The 14,560-nt window shown below is 37.7% G+C and overlaps 2 protein-coding genes across 9 annotated transcripts in view; one reads left to right on the top strand and one right to left on the bottom strand.

Moving 5' to 3' along the window:
- Positions 1-166: 166 nt before the first annotated feature.
- Positions 167-4,325, bottom strand: LOC129430487 (tyrosine-protein kinase STYK1). 2 transcript variants are annotated; one of them, XM_055187727.2, is made up of 10 exons: positions 4,163-4,325; positions 3,332-3,407; positions 3,033-3,173; positions 2,724-2,918; positions 2,289-2,470; positions 2,122-2,205; positions 1,827-2,044; positions 1,685-1,725; positions 1,501-1,597; positions 167-960 (listed from the first exon to the last, which is right to left on the bottom strand). In XM_055187727.2, exons 2-10 carry the CDS (start codon positions 3,375-3,377, stop codon positions 789-791), a joined length of 1,176 nt encoding a protein of 391 aa, XP_055043702.2. In that variant the 5' UTR covers positions 3,378-3,407; positions 4,163-4,325; the 3' UTR covers positions 167-788. The 2 variants fall into 2 exon arrangements, with proteins under 2 accessions (XP_055043702.2, XP_073731405.1); XM_073875304.1 differs by having other exon boundaries at positions 3,332-3,426; positions 4,164-4,325.
- The window catches only part of magi3a (membrane associated guanylate kinase, WW and PDZ domain containing 3a), a 172,056-nt gene continuing 158,342 nt past the window's right edge, over positions 847-14,560 (top strand). Inside the window, exons 1-4 of one of the 7 annotated variants that reach the window (XM_055187700.2) lie at positions 847-986; positions 2,298-2,348; positions 2,773-2,843; positions 6,539-7,121. In XM_055187700.2, coding sequence (XP_055043675.2) covers positions 6,815-7,121 — 307 coding nt within the window. In that variant the 5' untranslated portion in view covers positions 847-986; positions 2,298-2,348; positions 2,773-2,843; positions 6,539-6,814. Of the gene's footprint in view, positions 987-2,297; positions 2,349-2,772; positions 2,844-6,009; positions 7,122-14,560 lie in introns of those variants that run through there. The other 6 variants (XM_073875298.1, XM_055187704.2, XM_055187701.2 and 3 more) reach the window with 6 other exon arrangements.

Genomic DNA, 14,560 nt, shown 5'->3' with positions numbered 1-14,560 from the left:
AACGGCCCTTAGTGTTCACCCTTTGGATCACTGCATTTAGATTGCACGTGACAACCTTTAAAAGTTGTTATTTAAGGGTTTTCCTCAAGGATGCCATATAAGTTAAAAGGTTTTAAACCTGTTTTCACTAACTTTACCCAAAAAAGGAAAATACCCAACAGAAAGGTACTGTTAATAATGGTTTTTATGGAACCATAAAGGCAAAGATACTTTTCGAAAGTTAAACTTTAAGGGGCGGTTTCTCGGACAGGGATTAGACTAGTTCTAGACTAAAACATTTTTAAGAGCTGTCCAAACTGAAAACAACTTGAACTGACATTATCTTAAAATACACCAGTGCCCTTTGTTTTGCCTCAAAATGCACATAGGTAATGTTTTTAGTAAGGCATGTTTGTTAAAACTAGTTATACCGGTATTTCCTAATTAAACTAAGGCCTAGTCCTGGATTAAGCTAATCCCTGTCCGGGAAACCGCCCCAAAAAGTTCACATATTCCTAGCTGCTATAGGGTGGTTTTAGGACAATAAACAGCTTTTGTTGCGTCCCTAGTAAAGTTAGTTGTCTCTCACCGAAGACAACTAACTTAACTACAAGTTGTACAGAAATTCGTAAACTGCTAAACCAAGATAGAAACTAATGTTATTTAAATTCACCATTAGAGGCCGCTGTATCACTTACCACGATTGCATGGCCTGATGATAAAGTATCTGAATGTGATATGTCAGTCCTATGGATCTGAATGAGTTGCACTATAAAAACCACAGCTGGTTTGGTTTCTAAAAGTCGTGTTCATGTGACCAGCCCTGCTTTTCTTCTGTATTCACAGATATCTATTGGCTGTCCAGAGCAAAGAGCTCTTGTGTCTGTAAAGTGGACGTAGCAATCCAGAAGTCTCATAATGGCAGAGAACACAGGCCGGTCCTTGAAGTTCCACATGCAGCAATACTTAATGAGGTCATATCTGCAAGAAATGCCAGATGAGATCAGGTTATTCTTGTTACTTAGAAGAAAAACAAAACAGTTTTTCAATATTTGACTATGTTCTTACCTCAACTTATATGAATTAATACATACCTATCTTTTTTCAATGCATGCACTTTTAATCTTTGTACAGCACCTCATGTGTTAGCATGTAGCCTAGCCCCATTCATTCCTTAGGATCCAAACAGTAATGAATTTAGAAACCTTTCCATGTTTTCCCTATTTAAAGACTCTTACATGAGTAGTTACACGAGTAATTATGGTGGCACAAAATAAGACTTTTGTTTGGAGCCGCGGGAATGCATGGGGCTGGGCTGGATGCTGGCACGTTTGGGAGGCGCTGTACAGGGAAGGTTGGAGGTGCATGCATTGAGTGGGGATGGGTATGTGTTGATTCATCTGGGTTGAGGTGGGAACATGGTAAAATCTTGAAGGACGGTGGTGTTTTCCTTTAAGGACCAGCTACTAGAATTAAATCACTGAGCATTACGCTACACAAAAAAACACAAAAAGTACTTACAATTGGGCCCCACAGTTCTCTGGTCTTTTGATTCTGTAATGGGCAAAAGTGTGGGGAAGAACTTCTGACGGTTCCAGATCAGGATAGGGAGGAGAGCCTTTCGGAGCAAAGGGAGGAAGTCGTGTGTAAATATGTGACTGCTTTGAAAAGTCTTTGATGTGTTAAAAATCCAAAATAATATTACCAAGAGTTATCAGCTCATAAAGCAAGATTCCAAAGGACCATCTGTAAAAATAGGACAACATCAATAGTTTTTTTTACCTATGCATGTCTTTTAAAGAATAATAAAGTATGTACACTAGTATGTAACATGATGGCATATGTACACATCACTTCTGTCTGTCATAGGAAGGCTCATCATCCGCTCTGGTGCTTGCCATTTTAATGGCACATTAGCTTGCAGTTCCTCATCAAACATTTTTGCCTGTCGGCTCTTAAAAGCCAGATTCAAACCAGAGACTTTTACTGAGAGCCCTGAGCCAACCAGCATGTTCCTGGCTGCAACATCCCCATGAATAATTCTGTGATAGCTATGTAGATAGTCCTAAGAGAAGAGAAAACATCTGTATAAAAGGTAATAATAAATGATTTATATGTGTATTTACATGTTATAAAACTTACCAGACCTGCTGCCACCTGTTTAGCTACTATATAAACAGATCTCTCGGAAAAAGCTTGCGAGTTATCACCTGTACCAGATTTGCCCTGTTTAATAAAAGTCAAATTCAGAGGAAAAATCAATCATGTGATTTTTGACACGTAAACTGTCAACCTGTAAATATTTCTACCTCTCGCAGACTCCAGAGGAAATGCAAAAGGTTTCCTGGAATGCTCGCCTCCAAAATCAGGTACATGGGCATCCGTTGTGTCTGGCAGTATAACATTTTTACTATGTTATCGTGTTTGCTTATTGCCGCATGAAATAGGACCATATCCACAAACTCTTTAGCCTCGTGTTGATTTGACCTGTCTGAAATGTGAATGCATATGCAGCGTTTGCACTCTTTGAATATGACCACAATCATAAATTCTTATGCTTTCAGTGAAAATGCTATTTGGAAAAATAAAGTTAGTTTATTCGTTTAGATTTATTTGTTTATGCACTTCGGAGACCAGACATTATGTTGTAGCAGAAAGGTAATTTACTTACTAAATATGTAGTAGGCTAAATACATTTGCGTTGACCTTGTTCTACAAGGATTACATTTGAATGTTTTCTGTACCTTTAAGAGTTTTAATCACTACAGCAGTGGATGTGTTGTCTTCTTTTAGCAGACCTTTGCAGATTGGTCCATATCGTCCCATTTGAAAGACCTCAACCCCCTCCAGGACGCACTGAATAGGTATTTCCCACAGACCCAGTGTATCCTGAGCAGGTTGCGGGGTCCCACATACTGTATTTAAAATTACAGGCTCCCCTTGTGAAAGATACAGCAACCAAATTAAAGGACTGTAAATAGTTTTGGTTTAGAGAATGCAAAAACAAAAACCATTTTAAATGCTGATTGTTTACTGTTTAATACATATAATACCATTTATATTTGTTGGATCACTGCTGGTCTGTGACCTTTTGGTAAGATAGCGCCATATTATTTGAGAAACAACTATCAGTGTGCTCAGAGCCAGCAAGCTTGGAATAATGATGACTGCAAATGGACCTGATCCTTCTTCATCTGTCCATTCATGCAAAACCAAAGACAATATGCTGAGTGAGAATGGTGAAAAGGTCAAATACTTTGTTTCATCAGTATGTAATGTTAGATTAGAGGTATTTAGACAGCCCTATACCTGTTGCAAAATATAAGCACTGAAAAAGCAGACTCTTACGTACAACCTACTGGGTCAGAGGAGCTGTTGCATTGGACCTGTGGATCCATAGGGGGGTGTCACTTTACCATTTCCCACAACTGACAAAAGACAATAGACAAAATAAAGTCAAAATTAAGGATGCAGAATGATTAATCGCGATTAATCTATAGCAGAATAAAAGTTTTTGTTTACATCATATATGTGTGTGTGAACTGTGTATAATAACTTTTTATAGATAAATGCACACAAATGCATGTATATATTTAAGAAATGTTTACATGTGTATGTATATTTATGTATCATTTATATTATATTTATTATTTAATATATTAATATATATTTTATCTTGAAATTATACACGCATGTGTGCATATTTATATACACATTATTATTATACACAGTTCACACACATATATGATGTAAACAAAGCTTTTATTCTGCTATAGATTAATCGCATGCATCCCTAATCCAAATACATTATTTGTTATTTTACATATTACAGCAGAGAGAAAATGTGTTATTATGGCCCATAATATCTAGATTTTAATTGTAACTAACATACTATATAATAAAATATTTTTTTCAAAGAATATATTACAATAATATATTACTGTATGAACTACATACATTTACTGTAATCATGCAGTTTTTCTTACATGTCCCCTTGACTTACTCAATCCATTAGTTATTTTGAAACTTTGGATCATGCATTTCTCTAATCTATTCAATAAATGTGCCTTTGCTCCAAGAATTTTTTTTTTTAAATGAAGGTATAGTACAATAAACAGAAAACAGGCCTCTTAAATTCTGTGAGAAGGCACCAATAAGTACAGAGAATCCTTGCATATCTTACCTTGCTAGATAAAAGATGCCAAAATATATTTTTTAAAGACCTCCTTGGCTGATTTTGTCGCATATCCCATGTTCCACTTCAAGATAGAAGTTTAACTGGTTTGTTTTTGACTTTCAGATCAATGACCTTGAGGTGACTGCGGACCTTAGTTAACAATTAACTTAAACACAGCTCTCTTAACTGTTCCCATGAGGTGCTGTTTTAAGTGTGTTCGTGCGCGCACTTTGTGGGAAATTTGGGATTAACCATTTCAGGAATATATTATGTTTGCATGATTAGTTGTACAGCGTGCAATTCCATAGGCTGACAGTTGGTGGTACTATCATACTACATAAAGCCTATCGGCTCGGTATTAAAGGGATAGTTCACCTAAAAATGAAAATTCTGTCATAATTTCTTGCCCTCATGTTGTTCTAAACCTGTATGAATTTCTTTTTTCTGATGAACACAAAAGAAGATATTTGGATAAATGATGGTAAACACATAGCTGCCGTAACCATTGACTTTCAAAACAAATATTATGGAAGTATTGTGATAAATGATGGTAAGCACACAGCTGATTGTAATCATTGACTTCCATAGTAGTGAAACAAATATTATTGAAGTATTGTTATAAACGATGAAGAAAATATGTTGATAAATGATGGTAAGCACACAGTACAGAGTACTCATTGAATTCCATCGCATTTGTTTTTCCTACTATGGAAGTCAATGGTTACAATAAGCTGTGTGCTTACCATCATTTATCAAAATATCTTCTTTTGTATTCAACAGAAAAAAGAAATTAATACAGGTTTAGAGCATGAGGATGATAAAATGATGACAGAATTTTTATTTTTGGGTGAACTATCCCTTTAAGGTTAAAACAATTTAGGGGCAGTTTCCTCGACAGGGATTAGACTAGTCCTAGACTAAATAAAATGTTAAAAGCTGTCCAAACTAAAAAAAACTGACATATAATAAAAATGCATCAGCTTTGTTTGTTTTTTTCGAAATGCACGTAATGCAAGTATGTTTTTAGCAAGGCATGTTTGTTAAAACTAGTTATATTTCCTAATTAAACTAGGACTAGTCCTGGTTTAAGCTAATCCCTGTCTGGGAAACCACCCCTTAACGATTAATATTAAAGAGTAATAAAATAAAAAAAGTTAAATATTATTGTATTTCATCATGTTTGCTTTTTAGCTGTATGTTGATATTGCATAATCTGACATTGTAAAATATTACACTTAAACAAATATTCATGATGCGCAAACATGTATGTAACAGGTCAGGTGATGTAAATGAAAAATATAGAACTACATCACACAGCTGTTTGACACACATGACCACAAAATTACACACCTTTGTTTTCAACGAGTTAATAAACATGTTTATTTCCATTAACACAGTTAGGCTGCTACCACTACCATGATGACCCACATGAAAAAAAAACTGTAGTATACTTTAGTCTTTACTAGTAAACTGTAGTAACATTCCAAAATATGTTTTTTTAACCTTAAAATTGTTAATATTAATATTTACTACAATCGATTATCAATTTACTATAGTTAATACTACAGAAAAATACATTACCAAAGTTTAACCACGTAATTACTATAACATACTATATAGGTTAATCAAATTTACTACATTTTACTATTAGCAACTAAAGCATACTTGTTTTTTAATATTTTTTTATATTTGTTCACAAGGGCCAAGGAATGTTTTACAAAAATATTATAGGGCAGCAAGACTTTTTTATTCATTTATTTATTTGTCTAAATAAATAAAGACGAGCTAGCCTAGTCATCTTATTCATTTAAGTGTTAGAAATATGTTCAAGGGAAATTTATGTATGACATTGTAAGAAAGTCTGAGAAACCCCGCCCCATCGCTCTGATTGGCTGTTGTGCCTTCGTTCACTCTGTACATTGGCGTAAATGTGCGCCACTGATAGTCAATGCTCTCGTTCGTTAGCGAGGTTAAAATGACTGCAAAGTTAAAAAGCTGTGCTTTAAATCATCACAGACGGGACATCGAGCACTGACAGCTCTACGCATACAACAAAAGGACATTTCGCAGAGAAATCAAAGCTCACTGGATAGTGGACCATAACCTTTGTCGGGTATTCCCGATCCAGGTAATTGTTCCTCGTTTCCCGTGAACGCGCCGGTAGCTGATGTCATAAAACAGGTGCGCATACGCAAGTTAACAACAGAGTCGCCCTAGGATTACACACAGTACGGATGTACATGTTTTTTCAGCCGTTTAATTTATCAACCGGTATTACGCAGCGATTTAAGGCTGTATTCTTTGTGTTTGGCGGGATAAAGTAGGCTGTCCTGCCTCGGACGGTCGCGTATTGTTATTTCCACGTCTTTCTTTCTTTCCTAGAAAGCGTTTGTTTGGATCGTTTGAGGGCGTTATTTGTCGCTGCTACTCGGTTTAGGCAATGAAGAGTCTTACAACGTTCGCTTGAGCTTTTACATGGACGACACTGAATTCACGAATTTACACTGGGATATTTGAGAACGCGAGCGATGTTGCCTCTGAAGTTTTGAATACGTTTTCGACCAAGAGATGGAAATCACACCGCTGTGCGTTACAGCGCTCTGAATTGGAAATATAAGGAAATAACCTGTTTGTTTTTAAAAGACTCAAGGATTAAACATGTCCAAGACCCTGAAAAAGAAGAAACATTGGTCCGGTAAAGTGCAGGAGTGTGCCGTGTCGTGGGGTAACGCCGGGGAGCTCAGCGCCGTGCTGGAGATATGCGGCGGAGCCGAGCACGGAGAGTTCCCGTACCTGGGACAGGTGTTGTCGGACGCGATCGTGTGCCATGTCGGCCGGTTGCCCTGTCCGGGAGACGTACTGCTGGAGGTGAACGGAACGCCTGTCAGCGGACTGACAAACCGAGACACCCTCGCCGTCATCCGCCACTTTCGCGAGCCCCTCCGTCTGAAGACTGTAAAGCCAGGTTAGTTTATTAACCAAGTGTCCGTGTCTCAACCGTATAGTAAGCTGCCTAAACAGGCCCACGCTGCTTTAGTGTTTACTATAGTATACTGTAGTATTTTGTAGTTTATTATACACTTTGTTTAGGTATGCTATAGCATTATACTGAAGTAATAAACCAGTATAGTATTACTATAGTAAACTGACGTAAATTATAGTAATCACTACTACACTTTGTTAATGTATACAGTAGTATTCTGTAGTGTAATGTATACTGTTGTTTATACATTTCATGTACTATGTTCTAGGAATTTTACTCTAGTAAAGTATAATGTTATCATGTGGGATGTTTGAATGTGCCAAGCATACCCTAAAACCAGTATGCCAGTTTCAACCTCATAGTCTATTACTCTTTGCTTTAAACTTCGTTGTTGGAGTCTGCCTGTGATTAAATGAGACCCCTCTAGGGAAAAAGTGAATTTTAACTGAAGGGATTTATCATAGTTACCACAAAGAAGGGCAAATTGGGACTATCCATCACGAGGAGGTTTTGGTACCACTCACGACTAGAGATAAATGCTTTCTGTTTGTGGAGTACCACAGTGATTTCATTAATGATGTTGATATAGATACATTTACCTTGCGATGAAACTCCAATACATTTGCTGCTATAGATAAGTTACACATGTCTGCGGGTATGTAACCATTAATCCTGCGTTGCTGTAGACTGGTCGAAGCTTTGCAGAAGGGGTGAGACTTGAGCTTTCAGGACAGGTGTATGGATCAGGTGCGGGGTGTGTGTCTATACTTAATAAATTGTTAATGAATGAGTGAATGAGCACTATCTTGGTATTGGCCGTGTAACCTCTGGCTTGTTTTGTGACTCTCTTGGTGTCACTAGCTTCCTTTGGTGTAGATCAGGATACACTGTGCTATAGGTGTAGGAAATTTTGTACACTCTTTAAACATTTAGTCTGTAATCCTCTTTGCCTGCAGCACAGATGTCGTCTGACTTTCCAGCCCCCCTTCTTTCCGCTGTCCACCTCATTTAACTTGTTAGCCTGCCTGGACGATCACCATTTGGCTCCTTTATGCCATTACAATGCTATTTTCAAGATGTTTTTACTTAAAGGGCATAGTTGTTACGGGCACTCTCTATATATTTTTTACTGTGTGCTTGTAAATGTGGTAGAGAGTGTATTATTACTCTGTCTAGTTTGACAATAAAATAGTAGCTATTTGCATTGTCATAATTGGCTTAGATTGGCATTAGTAAAGGTGTAAGTATCAGATTTTACCAGATGATTATTGTGAGGTGGGTGTTAGTTTGTTAAATCTGGCTGCAAAAGTAGAGTCCAAAAGTAATTGAATCAGTTACTCTGTTGTGCGTTGTCTGCCTCCTGACTCAGCAAGAGAAGAGTGGACACCTATAATGTTGTTTTGAAAATGGAAATCACCAAAAATGGTTTTTCTATGAAAATTTTGAAAAAAAATTCATTGCTTCCCCTGTCCTTGGTCTGAGAAACAGGTGCACCCATCCCAGACTTGTGCCAATGCATCCTGATTAGGCTGACATAGCAACCTTGGCTCAAACAGAGCAAAGTTGTTTTTAGTCTTATTGTGCTTCGTGTTTGTGTGTGTGTGTGTGTGTGTGTGTGTGTGTGTGTGTATGTGTGTCCTTTAGTTTATGTTTAATTCATACCATCTCAATCATTGATGAGTCCCTGTGCTTTATAGAAGAGGTCAGCTCAAAGGGATCATGTGTTACCAGGAGAATGCTCTGCCTTAAATTTGAGCCACCAATAACAATGTCACAGTTCTTCACACTACTGTTATGAAGCTTAAGAACATTTATCTACAGGGTTTGTTCATGATTGTCGGCCCATTTTAGTGGTCAAACAGAAAATGCATCCCATCTTTTGGCGCTTTTCCATTGCATAGTAGTGCTCCACGGTTTAGGTCGGGTAAGGTTGGGTCAGCTCACCTCAGTTTGCTTAGCTTTTCCATCGAGTTTAGTAATACTTCGGAGTGGGAGGGATTTTAGGCGTGTCGTTATATTGGCGCTGCCTACTGCTGTGACATCATACAAGTGAGAGCGTTGTTGGAATGCTATACATCCCCATACATTCATTTATTTCTCAGTCTGACACAAAATTAAAATTGACCAGCACAAATAGATGTTTGCACATCGCGTTTATCACTACCTTCGTCTCACATGACAGTTTTTGTACAAACACCCGTGGCGTCAGTCGACGCACTCCGCTGAGCCTCATTTAAGTTGCATTTAAGCAAAAATGCGGACGTGCGCGCCGCGAATGTGCCGCCACAAACTGCAAGTCTGGAAAAAACGGGTAAAGTGTTCCTGATTCTCAACCTGTGGATGTTTTTCATTGCTAAAAGGGAGTTTGGGAAATTACAGCAAAGCACAGATGCCAACAGGGTTTACTTGAGACGGCGCAAGCTAGCATGAAGGTAAAGGTAATCTTTTACATTATAGCGATGACGCTGGTAGTGACGATTCTCTCAGACCAATTCGTGATCTACGGTGTTTTCGCATCACGTTTTAGTATCAGCTCGGGTTGCTTGGAACCCCGTTCGAGGTGGTACTAAAAAGTTTTGGGTACTATGTACTGCACCCAGTGGAAAACCCCCCAAAAGTAAGCTGATCCGACCCAAACCGTGGGGTATTATGCCATGGAAAAGCGCCATTTGTTGCTTGGTTTTGTGAAATGAGTTGAAATATTTGAAATGCTTTGCATTTTTGGTCGAATTTGGCTTTTAAAGCCAATTTCTAAATTTATTTTGTGGTCTCAGACAGTCTCTTCAACAGGTTTTCTCTATTCAAAATTAATGTTGACCTTGCGTAATCTTGTGATTGTGTTACGTCCTGCAAACAGTGAAATTTTTCCACATTTCTATCATTTTTATTTGCATGTTAATACAACGGCAACAAACTGATATTTGCAAATAAGTTCTGATGGCTTTTAAAAAAATGGCTTATACAAAATTGGCCAAATTCAGCAATATAGACGGTTTCAGCAGTAACAACCTAAACAAGCAGCTGTTGTGGTCCACGCGTAACTTCCGGTAAACTCCACTAAGAATAAATAACAACAAAGTACTTTAAACGTAGTTTATTTATATAACAAGCAAAATAAACAACACAGATTACCTAGGAAACAAAACATTTGTTATTTTCGATGAGGCATTTGTTCAAGAGTTCAGTTTAGCAACTAGTCAGACCATTAAAAAAACAAACAAACCCAGGGCTCCAGACTGCAACCAAATGGTGGCATTTTGCCACCAAAATTTGAGAGTGTGCCACTGAATTTTACATCCAGTTGCACATGTGCGACCAGTAAATTTTACCTTTTTTTGTGATGTGACATTGAATTTGAAACAGCACGTTGTACTTTCTGCATCTATTATCAAATTATTTATTAGTAATACAGAGGAAATTAGTAGAAATGTGATTATTTGGTTAGCATGTTGATTTACGGTGTGTGCCCCTACATTTTCTGGTTGCGCCCCTAAAATTTTAGTTGGGGCCACCTTGCTCCTAGTGAAGAAAGTTAGTCTGGAGCCCTGAAACCAGAAGTAAAGTTCGGACCCAGATGTGTATCGCATCAGCGCACGTGCGTTCGATGAAACCGTCTATAGGGTAAATTCCATTTTCATGTCTTGATTCTGTGTTTCCGTTCATGTTTTTTGCATTGCAGAAATCATACAGCCCTATAAGTCACAGTCAAGTGGTGCTTAAGACGGATAAGAAAACAATAGATGGAAGGAAACTGAGCTTTAGCAGGAGACGGGTGGTTTAATGCACAGGCCACATGTATGGTTCTGTAGGGGCCTCCTGTGGAATACTGTGATGTATTTGGTCTTCACAGCAGTTATATAATTAGTTCGTTCTGTCATTTCCCACAAATGCAATTAAGCTTAATGCAGTTAAACTTTACAGCCACTGTTTATAGTAAACAAATGAATTTTGTGTACTTAAGCACTGAACATGAAATTACAGCTTTGTTGTGCCAGATTATTAGACCGCACTGTAAGTGAGACTTTAATTAGCATTAGCAAGGACGTTAAATAAGGGTTCATGCACATTTTTCCTGAGTCCGCACTTGCAAACTTCACAGCAGACGACTTACCGACATTCAAAGCGGCGTTACGTCACAAAAAGTGCTGACTTGTAGGAAGACAGGAGTGTTTAGGGGCTATTCGGGACAGGGCCAATGATGGTACCTTCATGTTTTTGAAGCTAGACAGCCCTTGGGTTTCCTAAAACTTCTTTCTCTGTGTTTTGACTGAGATTAAGGTGAGCAAATGATATTCGAGTTTAAACTTGGGTGAGCTGTCACTTTAAATAACCCAAACTTTAAATTGTTGTCCAGTAAAGTCATCTGCGTTTCAGCACTGCTATAAATATCATAAACGTAGTTTTGTATTAGAACCAAGCAACGCTGATGTCATACATCCTGACCAGATGAATGGTGGTGGTCCTACATCTGCGAAATCGCACTTGACTGCATTGTCTGAAAGTGGCCTTGATTAACTGCAACTGTGCAATTTCCACACATTGTGTGTGGAAGAGTGAAGAAAAGCCTGAGTCACAGACTGGATGCTGTGTGGCATTAAAAAGCACCAAGTGTTTCGTTAGTTGCGTGTCACTGAATTTTCATTTTTATTTGGATTGCAGTTTCATTTTCAATTGCTGGACTGAGATTTTATTCTCAATATTGAAAGTTACATAGCAGTGTCCATCTTCATTGGCACAAAGGTCTCAGATATGTGCCTTTTTCAGACTATCATACCTGATAATTGAGTCATTACAATCTCCTCTCTTTAAATATCATTTTTAACACACTATTTTGGAATAGGTGTTGTGTGATGTTCCTGCCTCGATTGGCAGAGCAGTGCAAAAGCAATGCAAAAGGGCATATTTTCGATTCCCTGGGAACACATACCCTGATAAATGTGTAGCAGGCATGCCATGTACTGTCTTGTTACAGAGTTTAATTCAGTTTTATCTGGTTAATATAAACCAGTCTGCTTTTCATAAGCACTACCAAAGTTGAGCTACAGTTCATTGTGTGAGGTCAGACTTGCAGGTTGGTAATAGAAGATTATTGAGCTGACAGGGTTTATATCAGCTGTGTGAAACAGGAGAACGCTTTAATGTGGTTTTCTTTTGAAATGTTCACAGCTTATGAGCAGTCTGTCACAACCAGCTGCTGTGGACATTTGTTATTCACATATACCTATTAAACTACTCCGTCAAAAAAAGGTACAACACTGGTTCATTTTTGTACCTTATGGGTATACAACACATTGATATGTTGTACCTTTTAGTCTCTGTTTTTTCCATATCAATTTTCTGTAGTGGCTCTTTACAAGTTCAGGACAAGCCTTCTTGTTTTGTGCTGATTTCTGAAGGGCTGAGAGGTTTAAGTATATTTGTGGTAATGTCTGTTGTTTTCACAACGCATTTCAAAGGCAACCATCATCTGTGGCAGATACAATTCAGTCAGTAGTGGCTCCTGACTATATATTTAGGTGGGTCGTATTGTAGGCTTTATGACTTGCCTATGTATGGTATAGTGGTATATAGTGTAAGTTTAACATTTAAATGACTGAACGCATGCAAAACACTGGACACTTTAATGCTGAATTTGGTTTTAGCCTTTAGATAACTGCTTGAAAAATGAAAAAGTAAGCATGGGAAATAAATCGCTTTATTTCGTTTAGTACAACCAGACAGCCAAAGCTTTGTCATCCCATGACTAAATGCCCTATTGAGTGACTTATCATTGGTTGTTTGGCCATTGCAGTATTTTTTTAATCTTGCTTCATCAGAGCAAATTTGTTTGATGTCAAATTTTTTGACAGCTGACAATCTTTTAAACGAATTCTGTAATAAAAACTCTACACTATTACAATCCGGTTGATTTCTTTCTGTTGCGATGCTCACAACCTGAAGAATCAGCAGTACTAACTGTTACTTATGCTGAATGATATAACATTGTCCGGAACTACATTCACGTAATATAAAAGCTAGAGGGGCAGATTCAAATCTGCCCCAATGGCTCTCTATTAGGGCTCACTGCATTTCCTTTTTTCACCACAAATTTACATGGGGAAAAATGTGGGGTGCTGTTGAGCTCGGGAGGGCATTACATACAGTAGCCAACCTAGCTGTGCGCTCAATTTCCAAACATATTTAACTTACTTTACGACTTAAAATAGTCTGGAAAAGCAGAGTTAACGAGTTTAGATTTGATTAAATTTATGTAGAGTTATTTATTTTAGAGTGGATTATAGGGCCGCATAACAACTAATTGCAACTAATAGTTTGCAGAATAAAAGTTTTTGTTTACATTATATGTGTGTGTTTATTCATTGTGTAATAATTCTGCATATAAAAATTCACACACATGCATGTATATATTATATACATTTGATATTTATATCTAATGTTGTTATGCAGTCCTAGTGGATTAATATTTTGGTGGGGCCCCACTTGCCCATACCGATGAGCCACGGCTGCGTTCGGTCAACCTGTATGATCCAGACTGCCATGTACTGTGACTAAACATAATTTGTTGAATTACCATTTCCCCTTTCATATTTTTGATAAATGTCTACACTAGTAGTTTCATTTGTAAGTGACTGCTTTCTCTCTCTATATGTATTCTGCACTTACTGTCATTTCCTCAGTTTTCCTGACATCTTTCTTTTTGATGTGAATGACAAGACATAAAACTAAAGTACTCTGTCAGGGTATCCATACACCTTTCTTTTACAGTTCCCATGTGAAATCATTCCTAAATCTAGTCACACACCCTTAGCCACCCATCCATGAGGGATGTATGCAGCAATATCCAAGATAGAAGCATCTGCTCGGAATATTAAAGCATATCTCCGACCTCTCCCGGCAGTAACAGTCTCACGCTTTCACCGTCTCTTATCAGCCTTTCTGTCAGGCGAGCAGAAAAAGGGCTTCTGTGGTTATGCTTGTCTCTGCTTGTGATGCGGTGGAACATTTTGCCATTTGAGTCTTAATGACGATTTGGGAGATGGGAAAGAACGTGTGGGAATGAATCGCATCAGTATGCTGTTGTTTATCTCTTTATTGCATGGACACGGCTAAGATCACAGGAAATGACATTTAATGTTCTCTAGGGATGGGTCATGTTGTGTCTAAATCAAATTATTAGCATCTTGAGCATCTTCAAAGCAGTCACCCTTTGCCTGGAATTTGCAGAAATGTACTCTTGGTATTTTATCAAACGGCTTTATGAGGTCACAACCTGAGAAGTTTTTAAACCGTTTTGAAGTTCACTTTTTGCAGCTTTTTCTTCATTATTCAGTTTTAAAATGATTCTACTGCAAACATTATTTTAAAATAAAACCTTTTATACAACCTATATATTTTTTGTTTTCTACATAAAATTTTCCTAT

Source organism: Misgurnus anguillicaudatus, chromosome 13 (assembly GCF_027580225.2).
Source record: "Misgurnus anguillicaudatus chromosome 13, ASM2758022v2, whole genome shotgun sequence".
Classification (NCBI taxonomy): Eukaryota; Metazoa; Chordata; class Actinopteri; order Cypriniformes; family Cobitidae; genus Misgurnus; species Misgurnus anguillicaudatus.
This window is presented reverse-complemented; position numbering and strand designations above follow the sequence as displayed.